Source organism: Choristoneura fumiferana, chromosome 13 (assembly GCF_025370935.1).
Source record: "Choristoneura fumiferana chromosome 13, NRCan_CFum_1, whole genome shotgun sequence".
In the NCBI taxonomy this organism is placed as follows: domain Eukaryota; kingdom Metazoa; phylum Arthropoda; class Insecta; order Lepidoptera; family Tortricidae; genus Choristoneura; species Choristoneura fumiferana.
In genome coordinates this window covers 8785809-8805202 of record NC_133484.1, presented here as the reverse complement: position 1 = coordinate 8805202, position 19394 = coordinate 8785809, and the positions used below count along the sequence as shown (strand labels likewise).

Genomic DNA, 19394 nt, shown 5'->3' with positions numbered 1-19394 from the left:
CCAGAAATAGTTCTGGTGTTGTTGGCTGGTATTGTTCAACCTGTGTTCACCCTCGTAAATCCCCATAGCAAATTTCATTGAAATAGTTAGAGCCATCCCCGAGATCCCCGAAATAAATAAATACACAATTAAATATGAATTCTTTTCAATACAGTCATATTTGGCTGTTTTCTCAATGTTTTTAATTCGACATAAACCGTACACCTACCGCCGTACCGTACCTAACAGAGTATTATTATCATTCTGTTCGGTCTTTAATTCTCCGTTAGATTTTTTAATTGATTGACGGTAAATTTAATGACAAAATGCACGTATTGGTCAAAGTACATTAAAAAATGATATCAATAGTATTTTGAAATTCTTTTGTATTTTCACGATTTATTAGAGTCAAAAGTTTTTCCGGAAAGAGGGCATTTATGTTTTATTTCGGAATTCTACTACGTATATCTTTATCAATCAGAAACACAATAATCCCTCGTTAACATATGATAATAATCAGATAAAACTGAGATTGAATACTTTTATATATTACTCTGCTGGTCCAATCGCTTTGATATGTTTCGCTTTATTACGACAAGACGGTGTTTGTATTAATTAAATAATACTGTGAAATGTACGAAAAATTATTGTTCGGTTTCGTATTAACTACGTTACTTAACTTCAGTGTTCAAGGTACAAAAACAAAGTAAAAGATAAAAATTGGGTAGGATGCAATGTCGGGTTTCAGTGTGTTATTTTATTCTCTTTTTTTATTATCTACAGGATCTACTTTGCGAATTATTGGAGGACATGAAGCACCTTCTAAGTTCGGATATTATCATGCGTCGTTGCAAAATTTAACTGGATCTCACGTGTGTGGTGGTGCAGTGGTTTCAGAGCGACATGTTGTTACGGCAGCACATTGTGTTCAAGGGTAACTAAGTAATATAATGTGTATTGTACTTGGTTTCATCTCTGGAAAAACAAACTTTGAGTAGATAGATATATTCGTTTAGTTTGATTGAACTATTAAGATTGGTTTTTGGAGTCTTTTTGTATTTTTTATTTTAACTCCAAATTTTCTTACTTTACGGTCATCCCGTAAAATCCATATCGAAAATATAAACTAGATAGATGCTTCATCTATGCATGATCTATGGATCATATGTTTTCGGGATGACCGTAAAAGTATCAAAATTTGAGCATCTATGTTTCAGTACCACTACCATGAGTTTACAGTGACCGTACTCAATAGCGACAGCGTAAATTATTTGTATGGAGAATTGTACAGAGCCTCTATAAATAATTTACGCCGTCGCTATCGAGTACGGTCACTGTAAACTCATGGTAGTGGTACCTACTGTTTGTATTTTCGATATGGATTTTACGGGATGACCGTAAAACTAACAAAATTTGGATCTTAATTTGATTGCTTAATAGCGACATCTCTTGTCCGGGTGAGCGGTTAGTTCCAATGGAATGTTTGAAAGTTTCTAGATGAGGGCTAAAAATATAGATGTCGAAAATACAAAACACAAATATAGATAAAAAAAATGAAAAATGAAAAATAGATGCACAGAAAAACCAGAAAAATAAGACCAGCGCTGGGAATCGAACCCCAGCCCAGGGTTTTTCTGTACATCTATATTTCAGTTTATATTTTCGATATGGGTTTTACGGGATGACCGTAAAAGTAACAAAAATTTGGAATTGAAATAAAAAATACAAAAAAAATCCAACAACCAATCTTAATTTCATTGCTTAATAACGATATGTCTTGTCCGGGTGAGCGGTTACTTAGTTCCAATAGAGTGCTGAAAGTTTCTCGATGAGGGCTACAGCATAGATGTCGCTTGTGTCGCTGCTTAAGTGACTAAATAAGAAACAAACAGGCTGAGATATGTGGTGCATAGGAGAAATTCGTGTCTGTACTGTTGTCCAACGGTGGTGTAGCGGTATAGCAAGCGGCACAGAATGCCGAGGACCTGGGTTCGATTCCCAGCGCTGGTCTTATTTTTCTGGTTTTTCTGTGCATCTATATTTCAGTTTGTATTTTCGATATGATTGAACTACCTCAAAAGAATAATACCGTGCTTTCGCGCAGTCGAGCAAGTTCTTAATAGTTTAAATACATATGTTTGTGTGCCTTTTATTCCTAGTTTTAAATATTTAATTGATATTAATCGATTGTATTTCTGGGTTACGTACATAGCAAAATACACGTGAGTAGATTATACTTACCACATTCTAAAGAATATTTTTTTTACAAGTGTTTTTTTTTTCACAGCACCGAACCTCAATATATTAAAATTGTAGTTGGAACCACAAATCTCGACGAAGGAGGAAAGCAATACGATGTTGAAGCTATAAAAATCTACAACGATTTTAACTTTAGTGAAAGAGCTAACGACATTGCAATGCTAAAAATTTCTGAGGCCTTCAATTTGAACGATATAGAAATAATAAAACTCGATGAAAACTATTTAAACGAAAATGATACAGTTATTTTGACTGGATTTGGTGCAGTTCAGGTAAATTTTAAAAATATACCTATTTTTTTACTTGACTTAATCCGAAAAAAAAAGTCTTCTATGTCTTATAAACGTTGCAGGTAAACGGTGAATCAAGTCGCCTAATGCACATTCTAGATTTGACTGTTTTTAGCCAAGAAATATGTAGGTATGCAATGCGCAACTCACGTGCGGTCTTGGACAACATGTTTTGTACGTTCACTAGAATGGGAGAAGGAACTTGTCATGTAAGTAATACTTTTTTTTTTAAAGTTTAAAAGTTCTTTTATTTATTCACAACACAAGATACAATTATATGATAGGAAACAAAATTAATAAAAACTACATAAATATACCTAACTATAAAAAGAAAACACCACCATCCAAGTAATACTGATATATCGGATGTTCAATTTCTCATCAGTGTATAAACACTAATACGAAAGAAATTTTCTTATTAGAACTAGAACACTAATCTTTATAAAACTTAAGAAAAGTTTACTTCCCTTATATATTTATTAATTAATTTAGGTACCAAGAATATCTTCACCTAAATTACAGTTTCCTAACATATCAGGCAAATTATGGACTAAAATCAGAAATTGTATTTCATTACCTACGTACCTACGTACTTATTGCTAATATTGCTATGACTATGAAACTACTACATTTATTTATTTTATTTTATATTGTTTACTTTAATTACGTACACAAAAGTCATCCGGTAATTGACAACAAACAATAACATTCAATTATCCATTTCTCACGCTCGTAAATTTCATAATTAAGTTGGATCTAGGCGACACATACATAAAGTAAAATCTTTGTCTACGACCAAGGCAATCACGTGTTAAAAGCCACAAAAAAAAGTTTCTATATGGTTTCTTAATATTAATTCTTAATTTATATAAAACTAAAAATCAATCAAATCAGTCAAAATATTTCATTTCATTTAATTTCAACAAAATAAAATCGTTAAAACTAAAAATTGATAATTATACAAGCATGAAAAATTTAAGGTACCTTACCTAGTAAGTGAACAATTGATTCCACTGTTGCTATCTCATCGCCTCGTAATCGAAGTGAAATGCAGTGTAGAACTCTAGCATTAAACTCATTTTCCCTTCGATGATTTTATTAACGTCTCGGGTAAAATGGATCGTTTTATGCTCTTGTTGTACCATCAGCCAAGTAAGTGGTCTATCATAACATAACGCACGCACGCACACACACACACACACACACACACACACACACACACACACACACACACACACACACACACACACAATCATATTTGCTTCACTCATAGATATTAGTTATTGAGACTCGTATGTTTTTCTATTTGTTGTGAATCCATACCTACTGTATCTATATTTCATAAACGAATGTTCTAGTTACTACTGGTTGGCTTCCTGAATAAATAAATAAATCAATTTTTAAACAAGTTCCTATCAAATGAATATGTCGCTAAAGTCGAACTTTCAAGTTGACAGACACGTCTATTGGCTGATAGTACAATCTATGTCATAGGTCATGTATATTTTTTTGTATAATTTGAATTTTACAGCGCATTGGTGTTTCCACTGTAATGCTATAATTTTTTGTTGACAAAGAACAAATAAATAAATAGGTCATAGGATCGAGCGCCCTTTAGATGCTTAGTTGGCATGAGAGTGAATGGCTAAAATAAAGACATTACATTTTTCATTAGTATTTTTTTTTAAATTCTAGTTAGTATGAACAGCGGGAAGGCAAGATACAAAGTTGAATTTTGCACTTCGTAGTATAGCTAGAGCCTGCCCTGCAGGGCTACTACGAAACTCAAAATTCGAAGTTCGTATCGTACCGTCCCTCTCGCTCTCGTATTAAATAAGTATAAGTGTCAGCAGGGCTACCACGAAACTCGAAACTCGAAGTTTGTGTCGTGCGGTCCCTCTGACACTTATACTATTTAATACGAGAGCGAGAGGGACGGTACGATACGAACTCCGAGTTTCGAATTTCGTAGTAGCCCTAGCCCTGCTGTGCTGCAGGCTGGCAGTGTTTACATTTTCTAGCTATAAGCATGCTAGTTTTGAGTAGGTATGCTCATAAATAAAGCATGCTCAAAACAAAAACTCCGATACACAAGCCTTTTGATAGCATGCTCCTGTCAGTTCACGTCAGTGTTGCCACACCACAGCAATGAGGGCTATCGCGAATGAATTCGCCGCTAGAGGCGCTAGTGTAGCGTGAGGTCTCCGAAATGACAAATCTCATAGTTTTTGGGTGAGCTACGCGGGTTTATTTATAATTAGAATTTTTTTGTGAATATTTTGCATTACCTGAAATTAATTATGGCAATTATGCGTTACGGGGCAATGAATGTCTGTGTTTTGGGACAGTTTAGTCTTTCGGAAACTTTTGTCCTCCCTTTTTTTCCGAACAAAACGGGACTAAGCAACACTGTGGTTGCTGGATATTTTTATGGTACGGTTTTAAGGTGTTTTAAATATGATTTTAATCTAAACTTTGTTTTAGCGCCCGTAATAACACACGGCACACTCTGAAAGCCACACTTAAAAACCTCACGCAACAGTGCGCCATCTAGTGAGACAAAAACGATAGCCCTCATTACCGTGTTTTACGGGTTTCAGCCTTGTGGCCGTTACGGCTTTTCGCAAATTCAACGGTAGCAAATTAATTAATTTATAACAAATTAACTCTCAGTAACTTTTTTTTGCTTGCAACTCTCGAAGCACTACTAATACTAGCATGCTTATTAAGCAAACGCATTCACACTGCTTATTAATAACCTTTCCCCAAAGAGTATAAGTACCTATATAGAAACCTTTCCCCCTTCCACCAACTAGCATGCTCGAAAATAGCAGGGCCTGCTATTAGGGAGCCAGTCCCGGATCTACGATTTTTTCGAAACCGGGGCAAAACCTTGATGGTGGCGCTCCCTCCCTTCAGTGTTTGAGAAAAACTGTTAAAACTGCCAATGAGTAGTATTTTTCTTCTTTTCTTCCTCATTTCTTGTCTCAACTCAAGGATTTGGCGCCCCCATGAAACTGCCGCCCGGAGCAAGTGCCCCGGTTTGCCCCCCCTTAGATCTGGGGCTGTAGGGAGCATGCCACTAAAAAGCATGCTCGATAGTAGCATGTCCTGTTCACACATGCTAGTAGGTAGCATTTGCTCGATCGTAGCATGCTCTCGTGCTACTTAACGAGCATGTGAAACAGTGGCTTAATAGATACCTACCTACTAGTGTGCATGGTCAAAAATATTTTACTTTACCAACCGTTATTAAACGTCCTGGAACTTTGGAAACCATTTCTCAACTAAGTATTACTTCTTAATATTCGATTGAGCTGAAATTAAGTATAAGTAGTGTTCAAAAAAAATATTTGCATTCTTTTGTGACAATACAATAATCTGGTGGGCAGTTTACACGGTTTACGGATTGTACTTTCGATGGCAATGCAAGTAGGTAGGTAGGTAACAGCAAAAGTATAATAATATTTTTTAACTAGGTACCTAAAAAGCCGTGGTGGCCTAGTGGTTTGACCTATCGCCTCTCAAGCAGAGGGTCGTGGGTTCAAACCCCGGCTCGCACCTCTTGAGTTTTTCGAAATTCATGTGCGGAATTACATTTGAAATTTACCACGAGCTTTGCGGTGAACGAAAACATCTCGTGAGGAAACCTGCACAAACCTGCGCAGCAATTCAATGGTGTGTGTGAAGTTCCCAATCCGCACTGGGCCCGCGTGGGAATATGGCCCAAGCCCTCTTGTTCTGAGAGGAGACCTGTGCCCAGCAGTGGGACGCGTATATAGGCTGGGATGATGATGATGTATGAGGTACCTAAAACTTATTTGTTACAGGGAGACTCCGGTGGACCTCTAATAAAAGATAACAAACTTGTTGGCCTGGTTTCATGGGGAATCCCGTGCGCCGTTGGGTTTCCGGACGTACACACTAGAATCGCGCCTTATGCCGATTGGATACAAAAAGAAATCGTTACATTTTAATTTTAATTTGCAACTTAACCCCTGTTTAATCATCCATTGATTATGATAAATTTATTTACGGATATGTGATGCCGTCTCTGTTTGTTTTGTTCGAATAGACGGAGACGGCGTCACATTTATCCGTCAAATAAAACTAATCAACGGGTGGTGAAACAGTCCGTTATTATATTTATTTTATTATTATCTTCTACTTGAACCTTATACTCCATTTATTTTAACATTTGAAACTTAACGGTAAAATTTGCACACATTTTTAAATGAAACAAACAATAAAACTATTTAAAATTGTGTTAACTTCTATAATAAAAAAAAATAGTAAATAAGTACCGTTAAAAATGTACATGTAGGTATTTTTAGTCCATTTGTGTTCGAAATACCGAGAAACGTGTGTTACAATTTGACCGTTAATTCAAACCTTAACCCTTATAAGGCATAAGCATCCAGAGGTGATACAATAAAACTATTTATATGTCTAGATGCGTTTTTTTATTGCATTTCAGAAAATAAAAAAAAATTGGAAAAAAACATGTTATTAAAAATATTCCCTCTGCCCGTGGCGAGCATGTAATGCATGTTTTTTTGGTCGCGTGTTTACAGACAATCTTCAGAATGAGTAAAAGTAGAAGAATACTCAACGATCTGGAGATAGTTCATGGATTGGAAGAGATTTTTGGCCTCCCCGATGATCCCCATGTGTCGGATGATAATTTAGAATCAGACGAACGAAATTTCAAAAGTTTGTTGAAAACTATAATGAGCCCAATGACAGGCCTATGGCACCGACACTAAATCCACCTAGTAGGCTCAATACTACATGAAATTCAGCCTAGTAGTTTCACGCCTGTGCAGCTTCCACCTAGTCCAGTGCCCCAATCATCCCAAAAAGTGATCGTCTTAGGGCCGCCATACACGGACTGCTTTAAGCAGTCAGTGCCAACAGCTTCAAGCGGTCGCCGTTGGGTGATCTGCAGTTTCCATACAAAATTGTCATTCGCAATACACGAACCGCTCAAGCAGTTGCAACTGCTTCGGGCGGTTGGCTGCGCGGTGAAATTTCATCATGCGGTCAAGCAGTCGCGACTGCAAGAGCGGTCCGTGTATGTTGATCACTGGGTTACTGCTCGAGCACTCCGTGTCCCTTAGGCGGACAACAAGAGTTGAAGTTTTGCCACATCGGGATCATCGAGGAGACCAAAAATCTTTTCCAATCCATGTGTGGGTTCAGATTAAATTGGTCATTAATATTTACAGACATAAATTCAAGATTTTCAGAATTTTCTAGTTGATTGTGTTATAATAGCTAACTTCATATCAAATTTCAAGTTTCTAGACAACTGGAAGTGCCCTATAGGTTTTCAGTGCACCGCTATTTGTATGGAAACACGTTGTTTAATGACTGTAACTTTTGATTGCGTTGACTTAGAAGTTTGATTTTTTTAAGGCTTCAAGGGACTGCAGATTTGAGTATTCGATATCAATTTCAGCTTGATACGTCCACGCGTTCCTGAGAAAAAGGGTCTTCACTTGACAGACGGACGGACAACAAAGTGATCTTATAAGGGTTCCGAGGTACGAAACCCTAAAAAGGGTTTTGATATTTTTTTTACACAAAAAAAAGTTTAAGCAAACCAGCATCACCAATCTCTCAACTGGCGATGACCTCAAAATGGATCGCGTTGTCCAAGATCTAGGTTTTAACGTACTTACAGTCAAGGAAATTAAATCACTACCCAGGGTGGAACCTTTGTGCTATTAATGTCATATTGAAATTCCATACATCTGCTCAAGAAATGATGAGAAATATTATTAAGAAAAGGTTCCACCCTGGGACGTTAATTAATTTCCATGACTTTAAGTCAAACGCCAACTTAGATCGTTATGTTGTCTATAATAAATATCTTGTTTATTTGTGTTTTCGTGCGAGTGTGTATAGGCCAGCGTTACATTGCTGCTTACCGATTTTTAGGGTCGCCAGAAAACGAGGTTTGCTTTACATTACTACTGCCACTGCCAGTAGGTACTCGCTGATCCTTATACAGTTATTCTGTAGAGTTATTATATCAGCTGTGTAGATGTATTAAAAAAACATTTTTTTCACTTTGAATTATTTAATTAAATTCTGCATTTTTCTAAACCGCTGGATCCCCTTGAAGTCGACCTGTATAGGAACAATTATTATGCTTTAAATGTTTATCATCACAACTTTAGGTACGAGAGTGCCGACCGGTTACATTCGACAGATATGCTACTTCCTACCAGGTAATTTATCCTTACTAATATAAATGCGACAATAACTCCATCTGTCTGCCTGTCAGAACATAATTGAATAAACAGTCTATGGAATGAAATCAAGTATTTTACATAATAAAATTATTGACAAAAATACTTTGATCTATTCAATTAATAAATTAATCGATTTACTGAACCGATTAATTATTTTCCAATAGGTTCTAGGTTTTCACATCATTGAATGTCTGTGGTCGAATAAATGGCGTCTTTGTTGTTTACACTTTTCATAAATTGGATCGAAATACAATATATTTACTTGTGTTTTATTACGCAATTGGGCCGTGATTTATCTGATGAGATATTGTATCATTTAATAGTATAGTTATGATAATATTGATAAGTACCTTATATTCACGTTTCTCAGTTCTGATGTCCATTAGGACAGCCATCACTGGTCTGCCGTGAGCACATTGAAAAGGCGTCTTACACTCTGAAAGTGCATCTAAAAGACCCACGCAATCTGCTTTTGAAAGTGCATCTCCGAACATAATTGCGAACCTGCAAGCCTGTAAACAAAACGTCCCTTTACATTTTACTTTAAACTAAACAATACGATACACAGTAAGCAAAATTGAAAATAATCTTTTACACCAGAAATTATACCTAGACAAGTGTGTGCGTGGCTCGGTAGAACCCTGTCGCAGTCAGCTTTTGCCGCATTATCTAAAAAAATCTTGGTAAGGACAGCTAAGGCTCCCTGCGGCAGGGTTCCGTCACATACGAATTTGACAAGGTATAGTAAGACTCACCTCGTACGGTCAAGAACTTAAATTTATGAGCCACCATGGATCCATTTCACAGTAAACGTCATAGTGACGCCGCATTAATTAACAAGGACAATCCTATAACTTTCCATGGTTGCTCAAGAATTAAAGTCCTTGACCATACAGTCATAAGATATTTTTAAATAAAGCAAGCTATTGAACATGCTATGTTTGGAATTTCTGTAAAGGATGACACTTGTCACTACTTAGAAAGAAAATATCGTATCTTAAAATACATGATCTTACTAAGTGAACATTAGTTAAATATGCCTTAAGGTTCATATTGAATTGAGATGAGTTTTTGACAAAGCATCTAATTAATTATAATGTTTTAAAATGTAATGGTTTGCAAAAGCCACTACCTCGCTGAATACAAGATCCATAATAGACTTGGGGTATAAAGATACACAACCTCCTTGTTCCTTGATCATGTTGATTTCTTCTTTGATTAAACTTTTAACAGCTTTCAAAACTGTTTCAACCTGCATAAATAAACAATTACGCATTACAAACGGATAATTTGGCACATACTTGGAAAACCGAACAAGTGGAAGAAGTTATTTGACAATTGCAGTGACCTTGAGTCAGTAGGCATGCTAACAAAACTTGCGAAGTTGAGAACTGAATAAAGGAATAAGTATATGTATTTTATGAAGAGAATCGATATATGTAGGTACTAGCTTCTGCCCGCGACTTCGTCCGCTTGAAATAGTAATTTGGGAAGTATTTAATTTACATAGGATACCTATTCTGCCAATAATAGTACATAGAAACTTCTACGGTTTACCAAAAATAACCTATTTTAGTACATTGCTACAAATATAAACAATTTTTTTTTGTTTTCCATACATCCATCCATCCGATGTTCTTTGGTAAAACATAAATATTTTGCGTGTAGCCACATTTTAGCAATACGACGTGTATTCTACCCTGCAACACAAAAGGACTAATCTTCATAGTGAACTATTGACACCTTACGTCCTTTATTGTAAGTCAAGGCATTTTTACTAAGCATAGCTACACATATTTCCGATAAATATACTTATACGTAGTAACTTTTTTGGAATTCCTTAAGAACTTTCATCCCCATATTTTCAAGTAAGGTCGAAATTTGAAAAGCGCCAGATCAAATGTTTTTTAGGGTTCCGTACCTTAAAAGGAAAAAATGGAACCCTTGTAGGATTACTTTGCTGTCCGTCCGTCCGCCTGTCTGTCAAGACTCTTTATCTCGTAAACGCGCGGAGTAAGGTATTATCGAGTTGAAATTAAAACCCTAAACTCAGGTCAATAGTCCCGAAAGCTGTGAAAAAATCACACCTCTAGTCAAGGCAATCAAAAGCTACAGTCGTTAAAAAGGTGTTACCATACAAATTGCCTCAACAGAAAAAGTTATAGGGTAGGTACTTCCGGCTGTCCTAGAAACTTGGAATTTTGCATAAAGGTAGCTCTTATAGCACAATAAATAAAAAAAATCTGAAAATCATAATTTTTCATGTCTGACTGTCTATGTGAATAAGCCATCTAAAATGACCCCACATTGCGTACATTTTGCTTATGAGCTTAAAAGGCTCTGCTAACACTGCACCATCCCCTCTGCTAAAATCCCCTCGCTGGTAACATTTTCAAAAACGCTTAAACAAATATCTATTTATTTCTTATAAGTAGCCCAATGCCAAGTTTCATAAAGAACCATCGATTTATCTTCGACAATGACGATCTTCCATATAAAGTTTCATCCCCTATTTCACCCTCACAGGATTTTTTTTTAAAAACGCGCGAACAAATATGTATTTATCTCTTATCACGTGCCCAAATACCAAGTTTCATAAAGAACCATCGATTTATCTTCGACAATGACGATCTTCCACATAAATTTTATCCCCTATTTCACCCCTCACAGGAAGAAGAATTGAAAAAACGTGCGAACAAATATCTATTTATCTCTTTTCACGTGCCGAAATGGCAAGTTTAATTAAGATTCATCGATTTATCTTCAATAATGACGACCTTGCGTATAAACTTTCATCCCCTATTTCATCCCCTCACAGGTCGATTTTTTAAAAAGCTCAAGAAAATATAGAATTATTTCTTATTAAGTGCCTAAATGCCAAGTTTCATGGTTTTATCTTCGATAGCTACGAACTTCCACCATATAAACTTTCAGCCCTATTTCAACCCTGAAAGCCTCTTTTCGCGATAATAAATAGCCTATGTTCTTTCCCAGGGTCTATTCTATCTCTGTACCAAATTTCATCAAAATCGGTTCAGCGGTTTAGGCGTGAAAGCGTAACAGACAGACAGACAGACAGAATTACTTCGCATTTATAATATTAGTATGGATAGTATGGATTTCTTATTAAGTGCTAAATGCCAAGTTTCATGGTTTTATCTTCGATAGCTACGAACTTTCACCATATAAACTTTCAGCCCCTATTTCAACCCCTGAAAGCCTCTTTTTCGCGATAATAAATAGCCTATGTTCTTTCCCAGGGTCTATTCTATCTCTGTACCAAATTTCATCAAATCGGTCAGCGGTTTAGCGTGAAAGCGTAACAGACAGACAGACAGACAGACAGAGTTACTTTCGCATTATAATATTAGTATGGAAGTATGGATTCTATATAGTTTACTAGCGCCCCGCCTCGGCTCCGCACGGGTACAATTTAAAAAAAAATTTTGGACAGATGGGTAAAAAGGTTTCAAGGACACTTTACACATATTTTTGAGCTCCTTGTCCCAAAAACTATACCTGCGTGTAGCCCGGGCTCGTCGAAATAGAATTTTGTATCTCATGCATTTTTTGATTGGATTGATATTTTAAAATTTGTAATATCTTTTGAATAGAATGTCCGATTTGAATAATTCAAAACGCAATAAACCTGTAGGTCTTGAAAGTATTGAAACAGTCTTGAATATGAAATGATTTATTTGGATAAGGATTAATGCAATAAAAGTATGTATAACGTGGTCTAATTTTGGTCGGCATATCTATCAACTTTAAAACGTAAAAAAGCAAAGCAGTTATAGTGAGTGACATAACTACAATCATTGACTACAATAGTTGGACATATGGTATCGTGAAGTTTTTGTAGATATTGACATATTCTTTAATATAGTACAACATTTTTTTTGTTCTATTATCAATAGTTTCCGCAGCGCATGCAATGAAAGATATTTTCTGGCAACTGTTTTTACACTTTGAGTTACATTATTAAAGTTATTAATTTTATCATTATTAAACCCTATTTTTTTCTGGTAATACCTAAATATAGCCTATAGCACTTTGGGATAATTTAGGATACCAATGGTGAAAGTATTTTTGAAATCGGTCCAGTAGTTTTTGAGTTAATTCGTAACAAACATACAAAAATCCAAATGCGGATGTCCCTTAGCCAATTCATGAAATAGCGCCATTTCACGATATGTCTAGGAATTTCGTGATTTGGCGGATTTTACGATCGGCCGCCAACATACATATAGATTGAATCAGGCATTACTTTGCTCACCCACGACCAAAACAAGTCGCCGCAGTCGCGGCGGAGCAAAGAAGATAATTGATAAAAATTGAATGGATTCAGGCGGTATTGTGCGTAAGTCCATGTTTAAAATAAAATAGATAATCTTGATTTGATCTTCTGCGAAGTAGCGAGGCCAAGAAATCTAAATAGCCGCGCTTGCATTGAATATAATTTGTAATCATAAAGTTAATTTTCCCGCGCTCCCTTCGCTTGGAAATTAAAATTAAGCAACGCAAACGCAAATAAACCCACAACCAAAACCACTAACGCTATACCTCTACTAATACTCCGGACACGTGTTTCATCTCTCTCCGAGGCATCATCAGTGAATGTCGGAGGAGCAAATCAAGATTGCCTAATTATTTATAGATCATCGACATACTTAGTCAATATCTGCAAATAATTGAAAAATAGCTGCAGTCTGCTTCTAAGAGGCATTAACGCAAGTGTTATTGTCGTTTAGTTACCCGTCTAGCATTTTTCCCAAGTATGGCTTCCGGAATTGCTGTTACTGATATATCAGTACTATCTAGGATATTCCATTCGAGACCTAGTTTATGAAACTTCTTTTTGTTATTATGTAAGTACAGTATTTCATCTCGGGTAAGCTTCAGTGATACGCCGTCTAGTGTAACACGTTTCCATTGATCACCGTCAAAATATTCTGTAATGGTAAAATATAGAAAAGAGAATATACCCATGTGCAAGTACAGTCGAGTTTATAAAATTGTGAGCAAACATTTGATCAAAAATACATATCTGAACACGCTTCTACGCCGTTAACAATAGAGTCGTGTTCAGACATTTTTGATCAAATGTTTGCTCACAAGTTTATGAACTCGACTGTAAGTACAGATTGCTTCGTAAATTTAATAAAAATAAATAATGCAGTTAGCTGGTTATAATAAAATTATTTGCTTTGAGCCTTCAGCGGGATTGATAAGCTTGGCTTTCATTATAGTTACTAGGACTATATTATGCTCTAAAAATCTATAGTAATACGTAATACACGGACCCGGCAGACGTGGACCTGCCCGAAAAACAGCACTACATTAAACAAACATGATAACATACCAACAACAGCGCCACCTACCGGGTCCAATTGCATTTTCAAACCATCCAGGACCCTATTGAAGTATCCAAACAAAATTTCATCCAAATCGGTCCAGCCGTTTAGTAGGAGTTTGGTGACAAACACACGTACAGGAGAATTATATATATGTACATATATTATTAAGATAATACCTGCCATGTTTTTCTCTAGTCTTATTCTCTCGTCCACAGCATGTTGGTCAAATAACACCAAGTAGTCATACTGTCCTTTCGATTTGCCTTTAATTTTCGTTGCAATAAATTTATAGTCCACTTGGCCTAAAACCTAAATCAAATTTTAAAAGAATACAAAAGTAATGGTATCTTCGTAAATTTTAACTACAAGAATCTGGTAAATTTTCTATACCTTTACTTGTTTTAATGAATCGCAATTAAACGTTAGGCAAGCATTGTCTTTATTAAGTTTGTTATTGATTCTTTCAACATCTCTTGTGGTTAGTTCTTTCACATTTTGAATCTTCGGTTCAAATACTTCAGAATTAATTTGGACATCTTCTACAAAATTATTGTAAACAGTCTAAAAAAAACTTGTTAATAAACATGTTTCAAGTTTAAAAAATAAAGGAACAATTAAAACATTTTTAGTTATCTTACTTCTTCATAGTAATCTTTGCCAAATTCGTAATGACAAGTACCTCTTGTATTGCAATTTTCAAATATCGGAGACATTCCTAAAAATACACGCAATAGTCAGTCACAAAGAAATATCTATTCGAAATATTTGATTCTTACTATAAAGCCTACCTTTAGGGACAAATCGTCGTCTATTCTTTAAATTAAAGTAATTCAATTCTACCGCATTACAATCAAGATTCATTTCTTCATTAACATCTTGTTTACTGTAATGTTCTGTTTCACACAAATCCGAAAGTTTGACGTCATTATGTTCGTTGGTGATATCGTTTACTGAATTGAAAATAAAATTGTACTTGTCATTGTCTTCATTATCTTGGTCGTCAAAAATCGTCTCACAAATGCGAAGTGGGTCGATGTCTGTGTGAATATTCATTTCATTGATTTCGGTGTTGGATCGCTGTGAGTTTGATATGAATATGACATCTAAATTGTTGGCTCCCTGAAAATTTGGAGAAGTATTTCGATTCAGTGAATCTTGAAATTCTTGAATTTCGGGAGGTTTGTCTGTATAATATTTGTTAGCATATGATAGTGAAGCTTGAATACAGTATGTTTCACAAATTTTGGTTGTTCCATCTACTTCCGGTATATCACGAAGTTTAAAATATTGCTCAGTATTATAGTTTCTTTTTTGTGCTTTGACACGGAATTTTTCACAAATACCAGGTTTCAAATTGTTAACGAGAGCATTACTATAATTGATAGACTGGTCAATACAATACTCTCTGCTATCATGTAACACTTCAACAGAATATGCCTCGGGAAAATAGCAGCTACTAACTGCATTTTCGATATTCATCTTTGGAGCAGCATCATTAATTGTAGGTTTGTCTGAATCTATTATTGTGTATGTACTTCCAATATTCGCTTTATTATTAGCTGGGGTGATATCGGATGGTATTGGAGTTATATTTGGTGTTTCATGAAGTTTTGAACCCGTTTCAGAAAATTGTATAGAATATGTAGATCCATCTGCTTGATTATAATTTCGCGACTTCACAAAAATTGACTTCTTAGCTATTATATGCTTATTGGTAGAGACTGGTAAATGCTCGTCGCGAGTTTCTTTTTTGCGTTTTTTGGGTGACAGAAAATTATCTCGTGAAACATGGCTTATGAATCTCCGATTATTATCTATAACGTCTTCCAAAACTTCATGTCTGGTGTAATGCACTTTTGCATCTTTGGTGTAACAGTGACTTTCATATGTTAATCTTGGTATGTTTAAAGCGCACGGCCTGGACCATAAGCCATTATAGTCTTTTGCTTTTTGTTTTAATATATTGGCACATAATTCATTGTCTTGTACATTATTTTGTTCAAATGTAACTGCCACAGGACGTAAAAGATCATCTGATTTCATAACGTTGTTACAGTCATATTTAGTAGTTTTAGTTTTTTGAGGCAGAGGCAAATATTCATGTATTATAACTTCGTCAATCTTTTTACGAATTGTCATTTTTTTGCTGTCTCTAATGACGGTGCTATACTGCACATACTCATTAGTAAACACTTTACATTTACGTTTTCTCTTGAAACACCAATTGTCAACTTTCTTAGATAGAATTTGACATCTTTTTTGTACTTCGCCTGTTTCTTTTTCGAATTTTGATATGATTGGATCTTTGGTAACAATGACATGTTTCGTTTCTTGGGGTGTGATTTCTTTAAGAAGTCCTTGTTCTTTGTTGGTGTTCATCAATGCTTTATTTTTGATTTGTTTTTTCTTCGGAATTTGAAATGTGCAGTTATCCTTAATCTTATTATTATTAATATTTATTACTGGCTTTTCATTTTGTTCCGTTAATGATGTGACGGATTTTAATTTGCGAGTAATTTTATTTGTGTCATCTTTTAAATTCAAGTTGCTACTTAATTTTGAATTATTGTCTACCTTCTTTTTGATTTTCCGTTTTATCATTTTTCCTGAAATGAGATTATTATTCTTACTTACTTCATACTTAATTCAACAATGCAAGCAATGATTTGAAGTACCTACCTTTTACTCCATTATGTAATTGGGATCCATTTATTTTTTTATGATGACTCCCTAATATCTTGTCTATTATTATTTTAACTTCATTTCTTGTATTTTTATTATTAGTCTCGGTTTTTTCTCGCTCAACAGACTTTTCAACAGTTGTTTTTTTTGTCAAACTAATATCACCATTATAAAATTGCATTAATTTTTCCAGTAACTTGTTGATTTGACTACAATTTTTGAATTCCAACATTGACTGCTTCGGATTGGAAAGTATCTCATACTCATTGTGTTGGCATGTAATGAATATAAAATAATCTGGTACTTTATTATTTATTGGCATCTTTTCTTCTTCATTATTGCGATTCTGTAAATAAAATATTTTATTACACAGTTTATATTATAGTTTGAGAAAAAGTCTGACCGGATCAAGTCGTTGTTATCATTTATCAATAAGAATTATGTACTTTACCTTGGTCATTGTAACTTTTTTCTGGGGTAATTTTTTAACAATATTTTGATTGATTATTTTATGTAAATCAGATTTTTCAATAAATTTCTTGTTCACAAAAATCCATTGGAAGCCATGCGAGTCTGAGTCTTGCTTTTGAACGAACCCTGTAACTTTGTATTGGTTCTTTTCTACTTGTAATTCCAGCAAATTAGATTTTTCTATTCCTAACACTAAAGTCAAAGTTTGGTATATATCTCTGTTTTTGTGGATTTTGAAAATGATTTCATTTTCGGAGTTATCTCGTAAGCTCAAAGAAGCGTTACAGTGTACCAGAGACATTTGTTGCAAGAATTTTTTTATTCTTTGTAGCTCCTGAAGTGCATTAATACCTTTTTTCTGAATTGTTAAGTTATAGAGGAAGCCTTCTATTTCAACCTGGAATTATATAATTATTAAAGATAAAAGTAGCTATTTAGGATGGACCAATTACATTACACAAATACACATTAAATCCTTCTCTCCGAATGAGAGAGAATGCAGGGTCAGTCCGGATTGGGAACTTCACACACACCATTAAATTGCTTCACAGGTTTGTGCAGGTTTCCTCAGAATGTTTTTCTTCACCAGAAAGCTCATGGTAAATTTAAAATGTAATAATTTTGCACATGAATGTAAAAAAACTTAGAGGTGTGAGCCTGAATTTGATTCAATGATCCTTTGCTTGAGAGGCTATAGGTCAAACCATTAGGCTACCATGGCTTTTTTTTTAAATTACATTATGGGATTATGAAATTTAGGCTGAAGACATTCCACTTCATGTTCAATGGAGTTGTAAATGTAAATTTAAGTTGACCACTTTCAGAAGAAGCAATGCTGATTAACAGATTCATTGGACAGGCTTTTGCATCCAGTGACGTGGTTTCAGTGCAAAGGAGAGCGTAATATCTGTAGTGTAGTGTAAGTATATATATGAGGCTCCCCATGAAGCAGACATAGTCACATTTGGTGTACTAAAGCCTTCTTAAAAAATAAGATAAAGAAAAAAATACAATCCAACTTCTTTAAAATTTGGTCTACGCAAACATGATGATAAAAATCATTGAAGAATTTATTATTTTAGATGATAGGTTAGATGCAAAAGAAAACATCCTCACTATATGTCTATGAGAAGTACTCTAAAAAATTTTTTTTTACTCTTTTCACCATAGTTGTTTCTTCATTACAGATTTCTAGGACTGATAGTCTTTGAACAAAGCCACGGATGGACGGACAGACAGACAGACAGACATGGCGAAACTATAAGCGTTCCTTTCTTGCCAAATTTAAAAAAATTAGGGCTAGAGCATTTTAAATCATATAAGTACATTGTTTACATCAGCATAATGAATAAAATATTCTTACAGTGGTGCCTACAGAGGGTCTTGCTTGTGTCATAATGCATTCGTTGACTTTGCCATTATAAAAATGTTTAAGCCACGTTTCTTCACTGCCTTTACAATGGGATGTTATCTTAACACTTTGTGAAATTTTAATGATATTTGCCAATGATTGCCCTGAGTGGCCATACTTCTGAATTGATTTAGAGGTGATAGAATCCTTATATCTGCTGGTAGTGTATCTCTGTCCAAGTAGATGAAAATCATCTTTGTTCACACCATGCCCATTGTCCACCACTTGTATGTAATTTTCTTGAATATTTACTCTTACGGCGATTGATGTTGAGTTTGCATCAAATGCGTTGTATACCTGAAATAGCAATCATAAAATTAGTACTAATCGCACTTCTAAATGTTCAGCGATTATGAGTATTCTTAACCAATTCTTCGACCGCAGTTAAAAAAGTTTTGATTTGAGTAGAGGCACTAAGTATTGACTGAACATCCAAAGGCAGTCTTTTCAAAACCATCTTGGCAAGTACATTCGCGTTTTACGTTGCACGCTGTTATAAATACCTGTCTTCAATTGTTTTAATTCTTAAATATAATTATTTAAATTTAAATTAAAACTTTTTCTTCGTTTTGTTTCGTTTGTTTGGCACTTGTCAATCATGTCAAGTCAATGTCAAATATTTTTTTTAAAGCTCATCACTAGGCAAAAGGATCTAAGCATATACTACAGCCGCTACAAGTCATGA

The 19394-nt window shown here is 35.0% G+C and overlaps 2 protein-coding genes across 8 annotated transcripts; one reads left to right on the top strand and one right to left on the bottom strand.

Annotated features, from left to right (window-relative positions):
- The first annotated feature begins 517 nt into the window (after positions 1-517).
- Positions 518-6980, top strand: LOC141433997 (chymotrypsin-1-like). Its single transcript, XM_074096189.1, has 5 exons — positions 518-672; positions 763-913; positions 2267-2510; positions 2591-2737; positions 6359-6980. The coding sequence occupies exons 1-5, from the start codon at positions 612-614 to the stop codon at positions 6503-6505; spliced, it is 750 nt and encodes a 249-aa protein (XP_073952290.1). The 5' UTR covers positions 518-611; the 3' UTR covers positions 6506-6980.
- Positions 6610-19199, bottom strand: LOC141433995 (DNA mismatch repair protein Mlh3-like). Of its 7 annotated transcripts, XR_012451991.1 has the most exons (13): positions 19077-19199; positions 18662-19006; positions 17279-17695; positions 16825-17173; positions 14934-16751; positions 14784-14860; positions 14536-14706; positions 14322-14454; positions 13544-13740; positions 9921-10040; positions 9139-9300; positions 8462-8663; positions 6610-8009 (listed from the first exon to the last, which is right to left on the bottom strand). XR_012451991.1 is itself a non-coding variant. In XM_074096182.1 (12 exons), exons 1-12 carry the CDS (start codon positions 19164-19166, stop codon positions 8610-8612), a joined length of 3933 nt encoding a protein of 1310 aa, XP_073952283.1. In that variant the 5' UTR covers positions 19167-19199; the 3' UTR covers positions 6610-8609. The 7 variants fall into 7 exon arrangements, 6 of the variants coding, with proteins under 6 accessions (XP_073952283.1, XP_073952284.1, XP_073952285.1 ...); XM_074096182.1 differs by having other exon boundaries at positions 6610-8663; XM_074096183.1 differs by lacking the exon at positions 9921-10040 and having other exon boundaries at positions 6610-8663.
- Positions 19200-19394: the final 195 nt, after the last annotated feature.